Here is a 14,929-nt window from a genome sequence, read left to right as displayed (position 1 = left end):
TACCACTTTGGGTGAACTGCTGGGGACCCCCCGATATAAAACACACACGACGCAGACACACACCCAGGTGCTGGTTTTCATCGTAAGCCCCGAGGGAACCGGACCCAAAAGGTCGCCGGGCGGCGGCGTCTGGGATCCTGAGGACGACCTGCGCGAGCCGGTGGGCTTCCCGCCGGCCCCCGGCACGCCCGAGAGGGCGGCGTCTGCACCCGTCTGCCTCCCCCGGCGCCCTCCGTAACCGCCGTGCGGAGGGAGCCGACTTCCCGGGCAGCGCCGCGCGGCCTCCCGGTGGCCACGCAGGACCGCGGACCGCCCTGCCCGCGGGAAGGCGAGCGGACCGCGGGCTCCACCGCCCACCGCCGAGCGCCGGGGGCCGGCTGCGCGCAGCGACGTCACGGCGCGCCGTGCGTCGGGTCAAAGTTTAGCCCCGCCCCCGCTTCCCCCTCGCTGTCTCCTCGGCCTGCGCCGCCGCCGCCGCCGCTGAGGGCCCGAGTGCGCGCCGCCCGCTCCGCCGCCTTCCTGCCCGAGCGCTGCCGGGCCGGCCGTCATGGCGAACGTGGCCGACACGAAGCTGTACGACATCCTGGGCGTCCCGCCGGGCGCCAGCGAGAACGAGCTGAAGAAGGTAGCGGGGAGCGAGCCGGCCGGGCAGGGCGTGAGGGGCGCGGGCCTGCGCGGCTGGAGCGGCCGGGCCGCGCTACGGGGCGGCCCGCGAGCCGGCGACGGGCCCGGGCTGCGGGGCGGCGGCGGCGGCGGCGGTGGGGGGCCCGGCCTGCGGCGGCCCGCGCTCCCCGGCCTCGGCTGACCTTGGGCGGCCGGCCCCGCCCGCGCGCAGATGCAGCAAATAAAAGCCATCCCTGCGCGCACACGGCGGAGACGCTTCCTTCCTCCCTCCCTCCCCCGGCCGGCCCCGCGGGCCACGCGCCCCCGGGAGGCGGCGGCCTGGCCGGGCCCCCCCCCCGCCGCCCGCGCCGAGGTCGCCACCCTGGAAAAACTGGTCGGACCGCGGCGCCGGGGCCGAGTCCGGCCGCGTCTGGGGCCGGCGGGGGAGGGAGGGTCGGCGCCGCCTCCGCCGGCGCCCGGGGCCGTTGGGGTGTTTCCGGGGAGCCGAGCGCCGCCCCCTTTCCTCCCCCCAACCCCCCCGGGCCGGTGGGCCCGGAGGCCCCGTGGGTCAGTGCTTGGGTGCATTGTTCCGTGGGCAGGTGATCTGAGGGGGCTGGACCCGCTTCGAGAAGAAGCCGTGGGTCCCGGCCAAACACCTGAGTGCACGCCGACTAAAAATAAATGGGCGGCCTCGCCGTCGCTCTTCGCGGGGCTGGAATCTGGCATCTCAGGATTTCCAAGCCCTCGAAGCCCCGCAGCATCCTCACGGGGCTGAGACTGTCCGGGTTTGAAAGCCGAGAAAAATGAGAATGGTCCTTAGGCAGTGGGACGGGGACAGTTGGGAGTAACATGGACTTCCTGTTACCTTACCGGAAACGCTAGTCTCTGTTATATAATTCATGTGTCTGTGAGTGAAGACTTAAGTGCTGTATGTCTCAGCCACCTAAATTTATGTAACTAAACTAAGACCTAGGTCACTCCAGTTACTAAGACCCCAGATTAGTCCACCATGTGAAAATAAAACATGACCTGGGAACTTCTTGGCCTTTTCCTGATTTGGGGAGTCAGCATGAACAGGGATTCTCACCTGCGCTTAATTGTTAGTAAGGTTTGCGGGTTGTAAAGCTTAATAGTCATTTCTCTTTAGAGTTTTGGAGTCTTCTTGATCTGGTTACTGGCCATCGAAGACATTTGGCAATAGTGAAAATCCGGAATTTTTTTTTTCAATAGTTTGGTTTTCTCCGTGGCGGTGTTTCATTGTTTCCGTCTGGCTTGAGTATAACCTGTTTGCAGGTGTAACTACCATCTGCTTTGTTACTTTAAGTTAGTGAGTGAACAGCATCACGATGGAAAATGCCAAATAATCCCAATGAATAAAAGATATTTTTGGAAGGTTATGATTTTAGAACAGCGCTTCTCAGAAAAGTGGATTTTAAGTTCTTACAAATCTTTAAACCAGCCTTTGTATGTAACTTTTTTTTTTTTTTAATCTTTTATTGAAGGCATACAGAAAGTTAGCCAAGGAATACCATCCTGATAAGAATCCAAATGCCGGTGACAAAGTAAGTTATTTGAGACTTTCCCCCATTTTAAAGTCAAGTTGCCCTCCTTAAAAAGAGGAATGTTGTAAGGCCACAGAGCCAAGGTTTTCTGTTAAGAGTATTTGTTTTGTCATAGGAATACTAACCTTCTGGGCAGGGATAGGTGATAAACAGGAGGACCGGAATCAAACCAAAGGCAACTTGCATGTTTTAGAATTAAGTGAATTCTGGGTTCCTGAAGCCTTCCCCCACTCTTCCGTTTGAAAATCCAATTGTTTTCCTTTTTATTTTTTCTTTATAGTTCAAAGAAATAAGTTTTGCATATGAAGTACTATCAAATCCCGAGAAACGCGAGTTATATGACAGATACGGAGAACAAGGTCTTCGGGAAGGTAGCGGCGGAGGTGGTGGCATGGATGACATTTTCTCTCACATCTTTGGTGGGGGATTGTTCGGCTTCATGGGCAATCAGAGTAGAAGTCGAAATGGCAGAAGAAGAGGAGAAGACATGATGCATCCACTCAAGTGAATACCTTTTTCTTTTTAAAAAATACTTAAGTACTTCTTTTTCAAATAGTAAGAGTAGAAGAGAAAAAGTATCAAAAATGTTCTGTCCTTCATCAGAAAACAAAATCTTCCATTTACCTACTGTCCTCATTTGCATTGGATAACCTGGGCGTTTGCATTTTGCCAAAGATGGTGTTTTTACTGAGTAGGAAAGTGATTTATATGCTTCTGAAGCTGCTTGATACTATATGATTTAAAATTTTAATAACGAAGAATCTCTTTGATGTCCTAAAATCTTCCAAGTTATGTTTATTTAAAAACTTACAAAGTGAGTACCTGTCAGCCCAGTTTGTTTACGTGTGATAGTCACTCATTACTTGATCCTCTGTGTGAACTCTCCTGAAGTGGTTTCCATGGAGCTCGCTGGCTTCGAGCCTGACATTAACCTGACAGCATATGAATGATGTCTGACCTTGATCTTAGATTGCGAGCTCGTGAGCCCTCTACATCGTGAAGATAGCTGTTTTACTTTGCAAATGTGTGATGTCTTTTATCCTGTTAATTTATTAGCTAATAATGAATTTACTAGCAAATAAATGCTAGAGGCTGAATTTCAAGTATTTACTTATAAATTATATTATCTAGTTTATACATTGGAGTAGAGGAAGTAAAGTGTAATCTGTTACACTGTTTGAGTCTTATTCTTAGATTTGTATTCTAAAAGAATTTACCCTCTGAAATAATCATTTCGATATCATTCCAAGAATAATACTCATGCAGCCTGAGTTCTTTCATTGTTTTCTTTGATATGGAAATTGTCTACAAAGTAAATAGGATTGAGAGAGTGTTTGTTGTACCTTATGGTTCTTCACATTCTTTAAAAAAAGTTTTTTATGCTATACAGTAAATGCAGTTTTTATTTACTGCTGCTATAACGTTATTGAAAATGTCCTCGTTATGACAACATCTCATTTGGGTGGCTTTATAATATTCCATTCCATGATTTACTTAATCATCTACCTTTTCTATAGGATGTTGCCAGTTTTTTTCTACAGTAGTGCTGCTGTGAGCATCTCTGTATACAGCTTTGTCGCTCTTTGGCACAGATTCACAGGCAGGCGTTAATGTTTTGAGGCCGATAAATACAAGTAAATTGTCTTATGAGGGATTCTGCCGGTTTGGTCCCACTGGCGCGAAGCTGGTGTGCCAGCTTTGCCAGACCATCACCCACATTTTCCCTTCCTTGTCCACGTCTGTCGAAATGAGGATTTTTCTGGCCTCATTTAGTGGTTTTGCATACTGACCGTAATTTAATACGTCAGGGGAAAAGACCTACCTGTTTGTTTTCTGTAAACAATTTAGTTAAAAGACAGGTGCAACCAAGAGCTTTTGTCTAAGGTTAGGTTATAGATATGTCAGTATTTGGAAGTGCTGGTAATGTTTCATCCATAAGTATTTTATTCTCATACTGCCTGAATGTATAAAGTTTTAGCTTAAGAGCTTAAGATAACGATTTTGAGAAAGTGTGAATGCCACAAATAGTATAGGTGCTTTGCAAAATATTTCCAACTATTTTTTGTTGTTCTCTTTTAAAAAGTAAATCTGGACTACTAAGGTAGATTTGAAAAAAAATGAGAAGCGTAAGACCAAACTAAATGCATTGCACCCAGATCCTAAATGTAGAGTAGTTTTGAGACTTTTGACATGCGTACATTTTTTTCGAGGTTTGTTTGGCAATGAATGGTCCTATAATTCTTATGTGCTATATGAGTAAAGGCGAGTTGGGTTTTATCAGTTGTATTTTTTTAGTGGACTTTTTTAACTCAACCTCTTTTGGATCATAGACCTCTTTGAAAATTTGGGGAAAATAGTTCCACAGTTTTGCTTATAACTCACTGGGTACTTCAGAGCTCTAAAACTTGTTGACTGTTGAAAACGTGTTTTTTTCCTTTTTATCACATTGTAGATAAGGCCTTTTTTGAGACATGCGTAATCTGAGTGCCTCCCATAAGTTGTAATATGACTTTGTTGCTTTTCTAAATTGTCCTTGGAGCAGAGCCTTGTAACAGCATGGACTCGAGCTAGACTACCTCTGGGATCTTGGGCAAGTTACTTAACCTCTCCGTGCCTCAGTTTTGTCTTGTCAAATGGGGATAATAATTGTACCTCCTTCAGAGGATTGGACTAGGTGGACGGCTCCTGCCTGAGGCCAGAATAAGGTTGTGATGCTTTGGGTTTGTGCAGTCATCAGCTTTATCAGAAAACGCCGCGCTGGAAACTGTTGGCCTGAAGCTGTAGATTCTGGCTCTGAGTACCATATACTGTTCATAGCCCTGAAATCTTTCTGCTATTTTGATCCACAAAATAAAACCTCAGTCGGTTGACTTAATGTGTTTTTGAACATTTTAAAAGCTTATAGTAGAACTCCCACCAATAGCTGTCGTTTATATCTGGTACTTAAGAGAACTTGATTGGACCTAATTCTTTTCTCCCCAGAGTATCTTTAGAAGACCTGTATAACGGCAAGACAACCAAACTACAACTTAGCAAGAATGTGCTCTGTAGTGCGTGCAGTGGGTAAGTGCGTGTTCTGGTTTATGAAATAAATCTTCTGTTCTTTCAGTGGCACAGAGTCTCTACCAGATAAAAATTGTTCATGACTCGAAACTTAGCTACCCAACACAGAACATTCTCTGACACATCTGAAACTCAGCTAAATGACCAGTCATTGGGGGCTGAAGAACTCAGTCAAAGATGAAAAGAGTGATTCGTCTTTGGAATGGCCTGTTGGAATGGTCTGTGTGCAAAAATCTGAGGGGTGCTTTTGCTTGCTCTAGCCAAGGTGGAAAGTCTGGAGCTGTTCAGAAGTGCAGCGCTTGTCGGGGTCGAGGCGTACGCATCATGATCCGACAGCTGGCTCCGGGCATGGTGCAGCAGATGCAGTCTGTGTGTGCCGACTGCAACGGCGAAGGTACGCGTGCCAGCACCCCGCTTTGAGGGCGGGGGTGGGGCGGGGCTGGGAGTGTAGGAATCGAGGAGGCTCCCGATCTTTCTTTTTCAACGTGTCTGTATTCGTCTTATTGTTAAAAGCTACAGAGTTCTAAAAGAAAAATGTGAAAATAATTATTTTATCATGCACAGGCTCAGTGAACACAGATAAACAGTAACTTTGTATTATGTTCTTCCTTTTTAATTCCAAAAACGGGCAGTGTTCTGTCCTTTTATATTTAAAAGGTAATATTTGATAAAGAGGGAAACAGCAAATTTTAATTACCATCCAGATCAGTGGAGGATTTTACTGTAAGCTTTAGTTAGCTTTTGAGACTAGACACTGGGATTGAAGCTCTTCTTACAGAAGTGACTGTTCTAAGCTTGGCGGGCGGAATGGCTCTTGAGACTGCTGCTCACCTCTGCCTTTTAGGGCTTGATGGCCACAGACAGTACGGAAACAAACGGGCATGACCGTCTTCCCGTTACACATTACCAGCACAGACAGAGGCATGCCCTCCTGGGCCTGTGGGCCTTAGTTTGCCAACTCTTGTCCTAGGGCAGTGCTATCCAAAAGAATTTTTCTGTGATGGTGGAAATGTTCTGTATATGCAACGTCTAGGGCAGTAGCCACTAGCTCTGAGTACTTGAAATGTGGCTAGTGTGACTGAGGAACTAAAATTTTTTAAATTTTAATAAAATAAAACAAATAGCCACAGATGGCTAGTGGCTGCCATGTTGGACAGCACAGTTTTAGAACATCCTTTTCCAGATTGCTTCTGGAAGTGACGAGATAATTTGGAGACGGTGCAAATTCTTTAGTTACCATCCTAGGGAGTCTTGGGGCATGTTACCTTCTTACAGTTGCTAGCAGTTCGTGCCGTCAGACCAGAGTTGACCGAAATCTTCCCGTGCACCATTACCGTTTTGAGGAACTGATGTTTTTTAGAACATACGTTGCAAAGTAAGCATTCTAGAAACAGCCCCTGAAGTCACTAATTAAACGTCTAAGCATCAAAGTGTGCCAATAATCTGCCATCAGAAATTGACGCCATTTTTTTTTATAATCTATTGTGTAGAACTTCGGTTTTACTCTGTTATACACTCATCAGACTTTTCAGAGAAATACGTAGAAAGGAAACCGTGTTGTCATTCACACGGTATGGAGGCACTCACACCAGTTAAGTGCAGCCATCTGCACGTGGCGTCAGGAGTTCTGCGATAGCGAACCTGAGCAAAGGTGAAAGCCGTGCAGGACGCCTGAGCAGCTGTCATTCCATGAAATAAACGACATCCGGCACCGACCGTACAGTGTAATAATGAGCCAGGAAGGACATTTGAAATTTTATTTGTGTTCTCCATCCATCGTTAAAGGAAACTCGCACCGAAACAAAAAACAAAGACGCGTTTGTAGAAGCTCTAGCATCTGGCTGCCCATTGTTTCTTGACCTGTAGTCTCTCTTTAACTTTAGGAAGTAGAGTCAGGAGCCACGCAAGTATTTTAAGATACATTTTACTCAAATAGAGGAGACTGAGCGGCTGGGCCCTTCAGGTAACCTGCAGCGAGATGTGAGCTTTCATTGTGAATGATGCTTTAAACAAATCTTTAGGTAGCTATCAAAGGAAGTCCAGAAAATGTATTTAATGAATAAGGGCATCATGGAGACCTGGCTGACGTAGGAGCATAATGGAAGTCGATGCTCTCTCTTTACAGGAGAGGTGATTAACGAAAAGGACCGCTGTAAAAAGTGCGAAGGGAAGAAGGTGATCAAAGAAGTCAAGATCCTGGAGGTGCACGTGGACAAAGGCATGAAGCACGGGCAGAGAATTACGTTCACTGGGGAAGCCGACCAGGCCCCGGGCGTGGAACCAGGAGACATTGTTCTTTTGCTACAAGAGAAAGAACATGAGGTAATTTCCTTTTTGTTGGATTTATTTTTGTTTTATTCAGCAACGTGTCTTGTGTGCAACATACAGGTTAGATCTGTTTGGGTTCCCTGGAGCAACACGGCTCAGTGGTCAGGCCAAGCTCATGCGAGCTGCCTTGTTCTGTACACCACGGCACGTGCGGTCAGGAGCTCTGGGGCGGTCGCATTTGGTCCCAGCGTGGCCATCGACCAGCGCCATAACCTTACGAAGTCCCGTTGTCTCTGTACCCCAGTTTCCTCGTGTATGAAGATAAGGGCACTGGACCAGATGACATAAGGCAGCTCGTGCTTCACAGTGAAACTTCTGCTGGGTGGTGGGTGGACGAGGCTTCTGTCCTCAGTGCTGCTCTTTGGGTTTGTTTTACATACTGGGTGTCCAAGTGAGCTTTTCTTGAAAGAGAAGGTTCTGCGGGTTTCTTTATTTTTAAACTTCTGATTGGGTATGTATTGTATCTGTTACGTACAAGGCAGAGTTAGCTGGTCTGATGACGCGACGCGGTCGGGTGAGTGTTTTCGGGACACCGCCACGCTGGTGTTTAATGTGCCGTGGCGGGGAGTGTAGGCCCCTGTTCATGAAGATCAGCGAGCTCTCCAGGAAACGTCCCTGGGGTGAGCACCCATATTCTTGACCATAGAAGAATTCAAGAGGGTTCTGGCTCTGTACTTGATCACGTTGACTCAAGTTCCTCTGAAAGGAACATCACAGGTCAGCCTCCTTTTTAGTTGACACTAAATGTTTTTTCCATTTGGTGGTGATTTCTACTAATAAAGTAAAATTTTTAAATCACTTTAAGCATCCAGGAGAGAATAAAGCCACACTGAGATGCGGAGTCTGGGAGTTTGATGAGACTCGGTCCCGCACTAGGCGTGTGTGGCTCTCGCGCACTGGGCTTTCTCAGGGTGTCCTGGTCAGATTTCTTAACCTCTGCAGAGGTAGCACTTGCGATACGGATCCTGCCTCTTAAAGTCTTACAGGTTGGGATATTCGTAGCTCTTCTCTAAGGTTCTCTGGCATTTTAGCCACTTCCTCATGCGTTCGGTCTTGCCTTCCACGCACAGCAGCGTGCAAGGCCTACAAGGCAGAAAGATGCACAGCCCAGGGATCGATCCAGTCCACCTGGGGGTGTGGAGTGTGGCGTATCGTAAGACAGCACAGACTGGGAGAGTGTTCTCATCGCTACGTCGCAGGCGTCCAAGGGCCGTCGTGGCGGGAGGCCTGGCCGTGCAGCGGTGAGCTCAGTGGAGGCGTGAGAGGCGCTGCTTGCTCGGAGGAGACGTGATGTCGTTGGCGTTGGGCGTGTCAAACCAGTGGCGGAATCTTCATGCAAAGTTCAGTCTTTAGTGAGGCCGTGTCATGAAATGGGAGTTTAAAAATAGAGATCCCTGGGTTTGGAGACTCGGGCTTTGTTCTGACTCGTGTTGACTGGCTTTGGGTCCCTGGGCTTGGCTTGCTTAACTGAAAACCAAATTTGTCTTCTCCCAGATGGCCGTTGCAGAATCAAGTAAGGAAACCAGCCAGCTTGCTTGCTTTGGGGCTGGGAAGTAAGTCCCTTCAAATCGTTGGCAGTGGTGGAGTTGCATGGAATTTTCAACAGACAGCAGATGTGACTGGTTATTGGAGGTGGAAAGTAGGAACTGGTAAAGGTTAGAAGGGAAGTTCATGCAGGAAGAGGACAAAGGTCGTTCCTTCTTGGCTTTATTATGACCAGTAAAGTAAGTTGGGGTCCAAGATGAGATTTAGGCCGTTGTTTAATTTATACCATTGAAAATATTCTGAACCTTCTGAAGAAAATGTGACTAGTTTGAACTAGTTCATGAAAAAGCTTGTAGTTATTTTGTTTTGGGCTTTCTTTATTTTCCCACTCCCAAAACTCGTGCTAAAGTAATTGTGAGGCCATAAGATCGGGATGGGTACTATATCTGAGACAGTATAAATCTTTTGTTCAAAAAACATTCAACTTTGGGAATGCTATATGTCACGTGTGTTCATCTTTTCAGCACGTGTGTTGGTTCACACCGGCTACCGTGGTGTATTAGTGTAGCAAAGAACCACAGTGTCTGGTGATGCTAGTCTCTCTTTTGTACTCTGTACTTAAATTTTTCAGAAATTACAATAGCTTTTAAGTGTTTGATTGTCTGGTTCTTGATAGCGCCCTCCTCATTAATCTTGTTTTTTTGTTTTGGTTTTTCAAAAATTCCCTCCTTGTTCCTGCTTGTTTATTTTCTGAGTTTTGATATCAAATCGACTAGCCTAACCACCTCCTGGCCCCAAAACAACCCTGATACCATTTGTTGTTGGAGCCACTCTAAGTCGAGCTCTCCGGTCCAAGAATGGCATATTCCTCTGGCCCTGCTGCTGGCACAGCTTTGCCCTGGGGACACCTGGTAAAGGGTGACTCAGGTCTCCTGGTGCTGCCGAGGCTGCTGGCCGGGACCACTAGACACGGTCATGGTTTGAGATGAACTTCCTTTCGTGGGTAAATTTAAATTTAGGAGGATAATTTAAGAAAAGAGGGTATCTTTCAGGTTCTCTCTCTTCTCTGCATGAAGCATCCGGCATTCTTTGGAAGAGAGAGTTGTACTGAGAAAAAAACCAGGTGACCTTTCACTGCAGTTAATTTTGTTTCATCTTAAATTTCAAAAGTTAAGTATATAGATATTTGTAAATTCTGATAAGCAAAAGAAAATCTCGGCATGTGTGAAATTGGATGTATTTTTTTCTACACATTGAAAACGGAAACATTCTTTGTTTACTGAATAACCTTTGCTGTTACCTATTCTGTTTGATTTACATTTATCTAAGCAGGTTTTGAATTTTATTTGAGGTAAAGCTTGTTTGTACGTGTGTAAAATGGGATTTAAGCGCCTTTACTGGCCGAGCATTACTGGTTGAACTTTTTACATTGAACTTGGACCCTCCCCTTCCCTTGTTAGAATCATGTCTGGGGAGTGCTCCAGGTGAACCGGTTCTACAGAATCCCACTGGGCCTTCGGAAGCAGGGTCAGGAAAGGAATGGGCTGGCAGAACCTACCCGGTTCTGTTTTTGGAGCCTCAGCTGTGCCTAGTGAGCCATTGTTTGCCTCATAAAAGTTTCTTATTACTTGAGAATAGCTACATTTCCTTATTTAAATTTAGGAAATTAGGAACAGTGGCACTTTGGCTCTTGCAGTGAATGGTGGAATTAAGGTTTTGAAATCGATTCAGAGAACACAGTACAAGAGTACGTACGGCTCCATACTTTTTTAAAAAAACGTTTCTCGTACGTTTTATTTGTAGGTGTTCCAGAGAGATGGGAATGATTTGCACATGACATATAAGATTGGACTTGTCGAAGCTCTGTGTGGATTTCAGTTCACATTCAAGCACCTCGATGGACGTCAGATCGTGGTGAAATACCCGCCTGGCAAAGTCATCGAGCCGGGTACGTCTTGATTTCCGTCTGATCTGGGGTTCCATGTCCTCTTTCACAATTTGAAATTTTTTTATAGTAGGTGACAGGTGACTCATAAAAGAATATTGTTGAGAACCTTTCTTCTTGGATTAAATCCTTAATGCTTTCTCTGATACTCAAATAACAGGATGTGTCCGTGTAGTTCGCGGCGAAGGGATGCCACAGTATCGTAACCCCTTTGAAAAAGGTGATCTTTACATAAAGTTCGATGTACAGTTTCCTGAAAACAACTGGATCAACCCAGACAAGCTTTCTGTAAGTGGTCTCTACATTTAAACAACAGATGACTTAAGGTTTAATAATAATTGTGTTTCTTTGTCACTTTCCACTTGTTTTTGGTGCTAAGATTTTAAGATCACACAGTTTATAATACGCTTTTTAAATATTTGAGTGATTAATGGGCTGTCCTGGTATCAGAATGAGAGTTACTGGTTAAGCCTTTCTGGGGCCAGCCAGGGACTAGTAGGGTAAAGTGGCCTGGGTGTGGTGCGGTGGGAGGGTTGGGGCTCCCTGGGGAGCAGAGCCCTCACCTGGAGACGGCAGCCCTCCAGCTAAGCATCTGCTGGCAGTTCCGTGCAGGATTAAAGGCGCGTCTGGTATAAAATTTTCCAGTGTTTAAACGTTGGCAGCTAATTTTGTTTTTGTTTTTTCCTGAGCGACAGATGGGTTGCACAAAAGATGCCTGCAGATTTGGCCTCTGGGTCATCAGTTTGTGGTCTGGCTTAAAGTACAGACACATCCATTTTAACTCTCAAAGAGGCCTGCAGCTCGGATGGTGTCAGAGGAAGGCGAATGAAGATACCTGACCGCTAACCTTATTTTTGTTCCTTTTAATGAAGGAACTAGAAGATCTTCTGCCCTCTAGACCGGAAGTTCCAAACATAATTGGAGACACGGAGGAGGTAGAGCTTCAGGAATTCGACAGCACTCGGGGCTCAGGAGGTGGCCAGCGCCGTGAAGCCTATAACGATAGCTCCGATGAGGAGAGCAGCAGCCATCACGGACCCGGAGTGCAATGTGCCCATCAGTAAACTCTGCAGACCGATTGCACAAGTGGATTTTCTTTCCACGTCTGCCTGGTTTGTTGTCAGCGACCCCGCTGGAGGGTCTGGTCAGTCCAGATGAGCTGATGGACATCTGTTGGTCTATGTGTAACTTTTAAAATTGGTATAATATCTACAGAGTGTATAATTTAAACTAACCACAGAGCTTTACATCTTCATTTCGACTGTTCCGTAGCAGAATAAAGCACTTGAAAGGAAATAAGACTCCCTTTCACACATGGGTTTTAAGTTTCAGTCCTGGCATCTGTGCTTGATTTTTATCGGTTTCGTGTAGATTTTTTTTTTTGTTTCATATTTTAAATTCAAATCCCACATTGTAAAGTTTGTGTACAATTTGTCCTGAAGCTTTGTGTTTGGCTGCACCTGCATAAGCTGCTACAAATAGAATAAAGAATTTCATAGCCTGTATCTATCATTTAGGTGCATGGAAAAAAATGGGCTTTGCACACAATGGGTTTGGAGCTGACTGGGAACAATGGAAAACATTACATTAGCTGTGGTTGTAAAGTTTTTCTTTTTGCACCCTCTTTTTTTTTTTACCATCTTGTGAAAGGTTTTTGAAACTTGATAATAAAAAGCAGTGGTGTAAATTATTTCTTTGTGTCACATTTTTAGAAGGAAGAACACAAACTGTAAAGTGTAACCTTAAACTGGAGAATGTACCCTTAGTTCTGATTCTTAAGTGGCTCTTAGAAACCCATTGGCCTGCAGCTAATGCTTCAGGCACATGCCCGTTGTATAGTTTTAAAAAAGCAAAAGAAAGTTTAATATGTCGGTGGCCAGGGCGACCCAGCCTGCACCTCCCCCCAACCACCCTCTTTTTAAAATAAGGTTGCAAATCGATATTGAAACCATGTCTGCATAGAACCTGTTCAACGCTCTGTTTTCATTAAATGTTATAGTTAAAGGTTGTCTCCATTAAGTTCAGTATTCGAGACTGGGGGAAGCACTGGTTATTACTAATGTTTTATGGAAACGTACGACTCAGACTGATATGAGAAAAATCAGGTGAAACTACATGAAAAGGATGTGTTGCTCTATCCATCTTCTATTGCCTTCTTTTCATTCCCAGAATAGATATTTTTAGAACACACTTTAATTTGGGGGAAGAGAGACATCAGTTGTACATTTTACATTTGTACAAGAACAAATGGGGGAAACTGAAAACTAAAGATTTTAAATGTACTATGCCATCCCTGAGCCTAAATATAATACTTGTAGTTTATTTCTAGGTCTGTTAGAACCCGAATGGGAAAAAAAAAAAAGTGTCCTGGCATTAATCAAGGCCCGTGAGGTTTAAATTATTGTCCTATCCACTCTACCTCCGCTGTACAAAAAATATTTTACAACCAGCCTGGGCGAGATTCAACAGCATAGTAGTTTTGTATCCAAGGTTACTTCCCCACAACCACTTGAAGCGTAAGAAATGCAGTGGCAATATAAAGTTTGTAGCCTTTCCAATAAAGGTTTATAAAACAGTCGTTCAGTGTAGTCTTTCTTTGAATTCTACCTGGGTTTCTTGATAGCCAAGGAAACCGTGTGGAATGGGTGGGTCAGACCTTGTTAGGGTCTGTTTCACTCAGCCTACTTGTTCTGCTTTGCAGAGAACCTGTCTGGAGAAAAAGCAGACACAGTATCACTGGCACAAAGAATCTTAGAACAGCCTCACTGTAATGTGATTTCCACACCATTAAATATACCTTTTAAAAAGGTGAACAGTTTGGGGAAGGCTTAGTATATTCGGTTTTGCATCACAACTACCCGAAAATATTTTCATCACAAAAGAAACCCCAAACGCATTAGCATTTACTCCCACCGTTCCATCCTCCAGCCAGTTTACCTATTTTCTTTGTTGTTCCTTGTGCTTTCGGTGGCAAAGAATCTAAAATGTGTGACACTGGAGAGGACCTTCAGTGTCCATTGTGGTGGAGGAGTTATTTTTCACAAATGACAGCCATCAGGCCCTAATCCCACCCAATCAGAAGCCCACGTGCAGTGCCCAACTGATTAGGGCCTGTGCGTTTCATCCCAAGTGAGACTCGCGGAGAGAACAGTGATGCTGTGGACCAACAGGCTTAGCGACATGCCAGCTCGCTGCCTCCACACCTCAGGGTGTGGACAGTTCGAGCCAGCCAACGTCATGGAACGAGACGTGCCAGGCTCCGTGCCTAGTGCGTTGACGTGTCACGTCACGTGAAGCCCACAACAACCCCGTAAGGTAGAAATTATTCTTGGCCCAGTTTACAGGCAAGGAAGCCAAATAGCGATGCTAAGAATTTCAGAAAGTCACATGGCCAATAAGTGATGAAGAGAGGGTTCCAGTTCAAGTCCAAAGCCCCAGGCGCACGCTGTCCATGGTGATGCCGTGCGGGTCGCAGCCCCTGTGACAGTGATCTGCTTTTCCATGCTTCCAGCGAAAACCTGTGTGGGACTCGTTGGCCTAGAGCTGGTCGTGTGCCATCCTCGAGCCTATCCCTGGGGCCAGGGTCCCCGGGCCTGGGCCACATGCCCAACCAGGAGCTTGAGCTGGGGCCATTCTCACCCAAGTGACATGCCCCGGGCGGTGCCAGCACTTCCATCTAGAAATGGCTCTGCATCGGAAGGCGACGGCGTTTAATGTGTCTGAGAAACTTGTCCACCTGGGGGCAAGGAGTTGGTGCCGCCACCGCTCCTGGCCTTGGTGCATCTGTCCCTTCCCCCGTCATCTGTGACCAGCCGGAATGTCGGGAGGTCAGCCCTGCCGCACCCTTCCTGACAAAGCAATGTGTCTCTCGGGCAGCACTCAAGGAGCCCTGAATTAACAACCTTTCAACAAACATTCTCACATTGAATCTTGTTGCACAGCT

At 46.0% G+C, this 14,929-nt stretch overlaps 1 protein-coding gene across 1 annotated transcript; it reads left to right on the top strand.

Moving 5' to 3' along the window:
* Positions 1 to 437: 437 nt before the first annotated feature.
* Positions 438 to 13,563, top strand: DNAJA2 (DnaJ heat shock protein family (Hsp40) member A2). Its single transcript, XM_039880796.1, has 9 exons — positions 438 to 625; positions 2,106 to 2,165; positions 2,446 to 2,669; positions 5,148 to 5,228; positions 5,489 to 5,622; positions 7,354 to 7,550; positions 10,845 to 10,989; positions 11,147 to 11,274; positions 11,859 to 13,563. The coding sequence occupies exons 1-9, from the start codon at positions 548 to 550 to the stop codon at positions 12,048 to 12,050; spliced, it is 1,239 nt and encodes a 412-aa protein (XP_039736730.1). The 5' UTR covers positions 438 to 547; the 3' UTR covers positions 12,051 to 13,563.
* The last annotated feature ends 1,366 nt before the right edge of the window (positions 13,564 to 14,929 follow it).

Source organism: Pteropus medius, unplaced genomic scaffold (genome assembly GCF_902729225.1).
Source record: "Pteropus medius unplaced genomic scaffold, Ma_sr-lr_union100, whole genome shotgun sequence".
NCBI lineage: Eukaryota > Metazoa > Chordata > Mammalia > Chiroptera > Pteropodidae > Pteropus > Pteropus medius.
The sequence above is the reverse complement of the archived record's forward strand: the minus strand, read 5'-3'. Positions and strand labels throughout refer to the sequence as shown.